This window comes from Amblyomma americanum, chromosome 5 (assembly GCF_052857255.1).
Source record: "Amblyomma americanum isolate KBUSLIRL-KWMA chromosome 5, ASM5285725v1, whole genome shotgun sequence".
In the NCBI taxonomy this organism is placed as follows: Eukaryota; Metazoa; Arthropoda; class Arachnida; order Ixodida; family Ixodidae; genus Amblyomma; species Amblyomma americanum.
The window spans coordinates 177,468,036-177,476,427 of NC_135501.1; the positions used below are offsets into that span (position 1 = coordinate 177,468,036).

Sequence of the window (8,392 nt, forward strand, 5' to 3'; positions counted from 1 at the left end):
CTCTAAAATTGTATAAAATTAGTGCTAATGTACTTTTATTCTCTTAACCACCTGTGCATTTCTTTTCTTCATATCTTTGGTAAACGGTGCTTGCCTCGGGTTGTCACATAACCCCTCGCAACCAACCGAGCCAACCGACAGAGTTCAGCTGCAAGAGAATAGCTTACGGCCTGCGATCATCCTTTACGCCGGTAGAGGGCGTGTTGCAGGGGCTGTTCCAAATGCAGCGCCTCTTGTATCCCATACGGGTGGGGCTGCACAGCAAAGTAGATGCGGCTCCCCACGGTGCATAGCAGTGACAGCGACATGGCCAGCCGGATGATCCCACGGGCCGCGTCAGCCGTCAGCTTGCACGACAGCTGGCAGCACTCCCGTACGCGTGCCTGCAAACAGCATCACCCATGTCTGTTGAAAAAACCTTATCTTCAAGAATGAATTAGTCACAGCCTGTGGTACTTTATTCAACCTCTTTTAGACGGGAGCAAAAGTTCTGTTAGTCAGCTTTAAAACAAAAATATATTTGCCTTGTCTCGGTGTTGCCATGAAATCAGAGGATAAATGTTCAACACTAGATGCAATACTTTCACTGTGGAAATTCATGAAGCGCTGTGTTGCACGTGGTCTGAATGCCTTGAAAATACATGCAACAATGCATCATGAGGATAATGTAGTCGAATGTATGCGCAGCAGAATGAATATTTCAGCCAGACTCATCCAGCTGGGTGCTCGTGAAACCTAAGCTTTATTGGACGGCTGAGAGCAAGAAAAACTTTTAACCAATCGAAAGTTGAGGAACGCTCCTCATGGCACCCCTTCTGTAACAAAAACTTGAAAATGTGATGGCTTGAAAGCACAATGAGTATTGCTTCCAGTCTTTCAATACCACTCAAGCTGGAGAACTCACGTTTTTTGTTTAAACAGACCCTAAACAGAGTTGCATATACCCGAAATTTGAGAAGAATATGCGTTCACCCGGCCACGCTGAGTCACGTTTTGAAGAATGTGTTTTTAACACTGAGGCCAACCAGCGACAGGGTCGTTCGAAAGTCTTCAGGCGAAAGGCTTTCCGTTTGAGCCGCATGGTAATGTGACCACGGCACCTTTAACGACCAAAGGGCCCTAAAATGCGAGAACGAGGTTCACTTGCGCTGTAAAGAGGCTTTCTGTTTAGCGTCTCCTTTGAATGCTCCATGTATCGGAGTATTAAAGGGACTTTAATGCCACTGGAACTGAACACTGTGGCCGGAATACTTTTAACGGGGGCTGTACGTGGTGTCCCGCTACCAAAAGTTTTACAGCGGTGAAACTTGAGAAAGATGGAGAGACGTGAGAAATCGTTAGCTCTTATCTTCCGCGGCGTCTGCCTGCAGCACAGCTCGGCGCTGAGCTCAGCTATTGAAGGGTCAATGAAACATTCGTCAAAGTGGATATAAAATGCAAGATTGTCCAGAGTAAACGTCGCCGAGCCCCCATGCCGTGTGTGTGTCCTCAAAATCGAGCCGATAGTTTACAAATAAATTATTGACGTCATCGTGCCCCACAAGAATACTACTGCACTAAAGTCACGCGCCTCGCACGACCAAAGTCTTGAGGGGGCTTTTATGGGTCCGTAAAAACCGCAAAGTCGTTACAAGAAGAAGCATGCAGGAGGTGGCTTGGAAAAAGATTTGCTGGAGATGACGGCCCCTCTCACCCTTCCAGACCCGCCCTCCATTGTCGTGTCTTGGCAGAGGAGCATGCGGCTAAAAAAAAATAAAGAACCACGCCGGGTAAACTATTGGGAGGCAGAGCTAACACTGAGTTGTAACATTAATTGTTACAGGTCACTGGTACCGGTTACAGGTTACATTGTTAGAGGTTACAGCTGGACAGAAAAATGAATGGAGGGAGAAGGATGGACGATTTAATGTGCACGTATCTTCTGCTTTTCTTACCCTCGGTGCCATCCTTTTCAGAGGTTTTTTAACAGACACAGCTATTACCCCGGCCCAAAGCAAACCCAGAGCCCTGGTCATATTTGCTTACGCGCTTGATAAATGCGCCCGTAGAGATGAATTTCGAAGAGTTGACGAACGGAAGGAGGTCCATTGCGTGCATGGTGGCCACGTCGAAGAGGAGCAGGTCCCGGATTGAGCGCGGGTCGACGAGGAGCACGAGGCCGGCGATGGGTAGGGCGGCAGTGATCGAATAGGGAATCCGAAATTTCAGGCGGAGAACCAGCGCTGAGACAACCAAGCACAGGCCTGCTACAGGTTCGCTGCTCCAAGAGTTGAGAGTTGCCTCCTGAGCGTAGTTGCGAGAAAAAAAAATGCGTGAAGACGGAATTGCCGAATCGCGGGAAGGACAAAAGCTCCCGACTCTCTCATGAAGCGGCCTAATGCCGTTTATGACAGCACACGTTTAGCTTGCACAGAGGAACACGTAGTAGCGTCCTCTAAAGGATGCTGCAGTCGGCATACACCAGTGTCTGAGCTAAGGGTGACGTATACACTTTCGGTACCCGAACAGTCGACAGAAAGACTGACGACAGAAAAAGAGCTAGTGAGATAATGTGATTTGACCAATCGGCCGCAGAAAGAATTTTCAAGAGCATGCTTTTCTTGTGCACATTTCCTTACATACCTCATCATTACAAAGAGTTTGGTTCTTACCTTAAATCTAGTGGCCTGGATGGAAGGAGCTAGGCAGTAAGCCTCAACCACCAAGGCGTCTTCCAGGCTCCTGTTGCCCAGCGAACAGGTGAGGAGCGTGTCGTTGGAGTACCAGCACTGGCCAGATGTGAGGTGGCTGCAACCTGTCCCGGGCTGAAGAAAGAGCGATTGTCTTTTCAGTGACATATGCGTCTTCGAATTTTGGTAATTTCAAAGCATACTAAAAAAATTTCAAGAAATCAATGCGATTCGTGCGCAAAGTATGCGTTTGGATCAGTGTTCCCCGCGGACGGACCACCAGCTGCCTGTAACGAGTTCAGTTCACACCGTGCAAGCTAGCGGCTTCATCCCATCCGTCAATCACCGCACGATATACAAAATCCCCGGCTTCACTCTCGGGCTACAATCAAACAATCAGAATGTGACTCGCCTTACTCCCCACCCCTCGGCTCTGATTAGCGACTGCAATGTCCTTCACGCTACCCGTAGCACCCCGCGCCCTCTTCCCACTTAAACTGTTCTCTCCCTTCGTCCTCTCCCCTCCGACTAGAAAGTTCGTTTCCTGCTCTCCACTTTACATTGACAGATTTCAAACCTCCAGGAAAAACTTGAGGGCCCCACTACAGGCTCAAAGGCAAACCATCTTGCCCGAACCCTTTTACCATGTCGGTTCCTCTTAGGACCGTGGTACAAAGGGCAATACGCTTGTCTAGAACACGCTTTGGGTGTGTTTCAGGCTGAGCACACAACACCTAGCCATATTATTTGGTTAAAAATTGTCTGGATGTAAGCATGTGCAGTTGAACTCATGATTTCATCGTCGTTTTTTGCCTTCCTGGTCGCAGCAGCTTTGGGAGCTGCAGAACACACAGTTCGGTCTTTCTAGACAAGTGTATTGCCCTCTGCACAAGAAAGCAAAGCTTGCCTTGCCCAGGCTGTGAACCTTAGGGGTTTTTGGCCGACTTACGTGTCCACATGTGGTCGCCAGGCTTGGAAGCGGGCCGCAGAACGACACCGCGTACTTCGCCAACACAGCCAAGATTGCGCTGGTGAAGACCTTGTAGAAAAGAATGACGGGCAGCAGGGAGACTAACAAAGCAACTAGCATGACGAAGAACATGGCGCAAACAAAGGCTGGCTGGATGCAGTCGCGTCTTCGCTTTGATGGATGCAGCTTTCCCTGCGACAAGCGTGGCCTTCTTCAATGCACAGTGAAATGAAAATCGGCGGTGCGTGGTGATCCACAGCTCCCTCACCGCAACTAAAACGCCTGTTCTCGTATTTCCGGAGCACTGGTGCGTGTGGAATATTTGCCTATCTTCTTCTTTTAAGCCCTCAACGGTGTAGGGCAGCGGCACTAATTATCCATCCTATAATAAAAAGTTATAGATGCGCTGTTTTCTTGTCAGAGTCCCGCAAAAAAATTCTTTCATTCTTTTTTCGTGCTTTATAAATTGGTAATTATGCAAATTAAAAGGAGGAAAGCGTTGTACCGCAAAAATGCCAGGAGCTGCACTTCCGAATAAAAGCAATGAAGATTAGAATTCGGTTGAAAGCTGTCATTAAGCCTGAGGTCATCGACATCAATCTGCAGCAACGTTCTCGAGATGGAGATGGCAATGAGAAGTGAGGCAGTGCAAACAAACTGGTGGCAATAACTGGTGCCAATAAACATCTCTTGAATGAAATCTCCTTCAACGTCATTACCCGTATGATCAATACTTTTTATTTTATACCCAGAGTAAGGTACTTCAATTGTGCCGGATATTTATTTTTGGTGAGGCCGTTCCACTTTCATTGGTTTTCGGCCAGGTTTCAGGGTAGCTCTGCAGGCTTGAGCAATGTGAGGTTGCTGCCGCGCTGTTTGTAGGCACGCCTTTAACCTCCCTGGTGATAAAATCTTTTATTATCAGCGCCGCCGCTTGATGCTGAAGGCACGCACAATACTCAAAGAATACAACAAGAAAAAAGCCGGCTTAGAAGCCGGGAGTCGAACCATGGCCTTCGGCGCTCGAGATGGAGACGCTTCCACTCCGCTACTAAGGCTTTTCTTTGGTACCTCTCGCTACGTATATCCTGGCTTTGCCGATCTAAGCCACTGCCAATTTTTTCCAATCAATATACACAACGAACTTGCCCCGTTGCTGCCTTGTCTGTGTATTGCTTTCACTGCTCTCCACTCATCTAGATGGCGTCGGCCACTACCCGCATCCATCGCCTGTGGCAGACCATGTTCCAGAAGCTGCGGGCAGTGCGCCGGGCCCGTCCTTGATAGTAGTCCCACGTGTCGCAAGTAAACGTCCTGACGGGTCCTCTGTCGTTACCGACTGGGAGACGGACGTAGGCGCAGCACTAGCTGTAGTCGCCTTCTTCATGCAGTGGGAGCACGTCGTCTGCTACAGCGCCATTAGTTCTGGTTCCCGCCACTGGGGCCACCTTGCACCGCTAGCTTGCATTGGGAGCTGCGAAACTGGTTAAATTCTTGTAATGTTGACGCACACGACCGTGACCTAGTGCACCTAACGCGGCTTCATTGATACGCGAAAGGCCCAACTAACAGAGAGGGCTAAAAAATTCCCACGTAGAAACTTGCTGGAACCGACAGATGGCGCCACATTCCCTCACGTTATTTGGGTTTAGTGCTCGGCCTACGCTAATTAGTTTTTGAGGAAAGAGAAAAGCACAGTGTTTCACGTCATGGCGAACACCTGCACCGGCATGGACAGTTCACGAGTGCCTTTTCCGTTTCGCCTGCATCGAAACCCGGCAGCTGCGGCCGAGATCGAACCAGAGTGCTCCGGCTGCGCTTGTATGTTTGTACTGACAAAGTCATTAGAACCATGCATGGTACAGGGCCTGTTAATACGCTTCCAGTAGATATCCGCCGAAGTGTGTGGAACGATTAGATGCTGCTCATTAACTACTGACTGATGAAGGCATTATGCCAAACGAACCAAACCAGGAACGTCGGCAATTAGATTTATTTAAAACTCTTATGGTTGATTCTGCAAGCTTGAAGTATTTATTGTGCGCGTCGCAACGCAGCGGACATGACACACGAAATGAAGATAGGCGCCCAGTGGAGATAGGAACAACGGACGCAGGCTGCCACGATTGCGGACAACTGGTTCAGATAACGAAATAAATTCCAGCTTAACTTCCAGGAAAGCAAATCAGGACATCCGCGTATGTGACATTGGCACCTGAGGATAGGTGAAATATAAGCAATCCCTACGGTGCTGCAAAAATCGCACTGCATTACCGCGAACAAATTTCCTGGAGTACGGCATAATGGCAGACACAAACCATAGGTGACTCTCAGTGGCTTTATGGTGCACATTGTTGCTAAGTGCGAACTGAGAACTAAACTTCGCTCGTAGTGAAGAGATTTCACTTGATGCTTAACTCCGGACTTTGAAAATGAGGACTAGGTGACAAAAATGATAGTGCACCGCGATACTAAGCTGGTGAGCTCTTCGCAGACAAAAGAGTACTGCAAGATTTTGCGTGTTTTCAACCAAAATAAACCAATCGGGGTTAGAGAGTAGCCATGCGAAATTATACGTTGTTATGAGTTAGTCCACTGCACACCTGCTTAGAGTTCTTGTTCAGCCTATACACACAACTACAAACAAAAGTCGAAATCTGCCTCCTTTTACAGCACGTTGTTCAATCTTCGCGCATGATCCACCGATGTCCTCGACGGGCCTTGCCAGCTCGTCGCGGACTTTTTCGTCCACTCCCATGAGGCATCCCATTCAATGACACTTGCATTAGGAACAGCGGGTCCTTCCTCTGCTCTTTGTTTGGCTGTTGTTGGTGTCCAAAGCTGGTCTCGGGCAGTCGCAGCACAAGTACTAGGCTGGAAAATACCACGCTGCCAACGATTGCAAAGCCCACATCATCGCGTCCGTACTCCTTCAGCAGGTGAAGTGAAGAGGCAACTATCGCCCCTACTCGACCACAGGCGTACGCTGCGCACATGACTGCGCATCGAGCGCTCGTCGGGAACAGTTCCGCAATAAAGATGTAGTGTGCGGTTGCGGTCAGGATGGCGCACTGCTTTGCGATGGTCATGAGAACGTAGGCGATGTACCAGGGTCGTGCGTACACAACCACACCACACAGACTGCACAGACCTCCGAGCAGCGGTAGCATGAACAAGAGAAGCTGCGTCCTGCCGGCGATGTTGACGGCGATGTAGAGGGCCATGTAGCTGGGTATGCCCAAGCAAAAGTCCGTGACCTTCACCACCTCGGAACCTTGGAGCTCCAGAACAGCCCACAACATGCGGTAGTAAGCGAGCATGACTGCGAAGCTCATGAGGAAGACGACAACGGCTCGTTCCCGAAGGTCGCCTGCGCTCACGACGGCGGCCGGTGAGGCGGCGGTGTGACTGCCCTCACGGCCTTTAAGCTCCGAGCGCAGTCTGCGCACCGACTGCGGGGCTGCTTCGAGCTTGACACCGTTTATCTTGGCAGCTCGCTTCATGACTGCCTCGGCTTCGCGGAACCGCGACATCGTGATGAGCCAGAGCGGTGACTCGTTGGTAACATAGAACATTGATAGCAAAAGTACCGTGGGACTCAAGACGACCGTTTGCAGCCAATACCAGGACAAATCAAGGCGGACCATGAAGAAGACGAACACATCGGCGCAGACAAAGGGGACGGAGGTCAAGAGGACAAGGTAGGATGCCTGGTACTTGAACGGAGTGAGTTCGTAGATCAAGATAAATGTGATGACAAAGATGCTGCTCACGCTACCTGAGCTGACGAACCGCGAGGCCACGTAGACGAAGTATGTGTCCGCGCAGCAGCTGCCCAGAGCACTGAAGAGCAAACACATTACTGCTGCAGTGATGACCGGCTGCCAGCCCGACATGTCAGCCACGTACCCGGCCAAGGGAACGAAGACCAGTGCTCCACTCATGTAGACTGCGTCGGCCAAAGCCCGCAGCCACGACCGGTGGCAGACCATGTTCCAGAAGCTGCGGACAGTCCGCCTGGCCAGTCCTTGATCGTAGTCCCACGCATCGCATGCAAATGTCTCCGTGGGGCCGCTGCTGTTACCAAATATGGGATTGACGTAGGCGTAGCACTGGCTGTAGCCGCCGTTTTCGTCCAGAGGTATGCCCACGTTTTTCCATGTCCCGACCGACAGATGGGAGAACTGCGGTGGGGGCTTGCATCAGTGGTCCACGGGGCCCGAGATGAGGGCGAATGACTGGCTGTGACATATCAGTGCCACCATGGCGGAGATGCCGAAGATGAGCATCCTCTGTTGGAAGCTGCCGTGGGCGTACGGTCCGCTAGACCGCACTTCTTCGGTCGATAAGCCGGTGGTGGGCGCCCGGGTAAAACTGACGGACGCTGTTGGCGTGACCGAGCTTGGACTGCCGGCGCGTGACATGGCGGGGGAGACCAAGATGCTCTGCTGGCCGAAGGGAACCGCGAGGACTGGTTTAAGGGCTTAGAAAGCGATGCACCGTCTCTAGCTCAAGTATGGCGGGCGTGGAAGGGCATGCTGCCTCTAGCCGTTGGCCTTAGTGGGAGCGTGCACTCGTGGCGCGCCGGGACGTTGACGATAATCTCAGTAAAGAAGATGAAGACAGGTGTAGTGGTACGAAATGATGTATGTACTCAACTACGTGTGAGCCTTTCGTTCATTGCCTTCAGTTATAGCGAAATTACATGTCATGATCAGTGATGCACCTGATTCATTCCTGAACAATTTTGTGA

General features: G+C 50.5%; 1 protein-coding gene across 1 annotated transcript; it reads right to left on the reverse strand.

Annotated features, from left to right (window-relative positions):
* Positions 1-6,320: 6,320 nt before the first annotated feature.
* Positions 6,321-7,631, reverse strand: LOC144134403 (organic cation transporter protein-like). The gene has a single exon (XM_077667324.1). The coding sequence runs from the start codon at positions 7,629-7,631 to the stop codon at positions 6,321-6,323; it is 1,311 nt and encodes a 436-aa protein (XP_077523450.1).
* Positions 7,632-8,392: the final 761 nt, after the last annotated feature.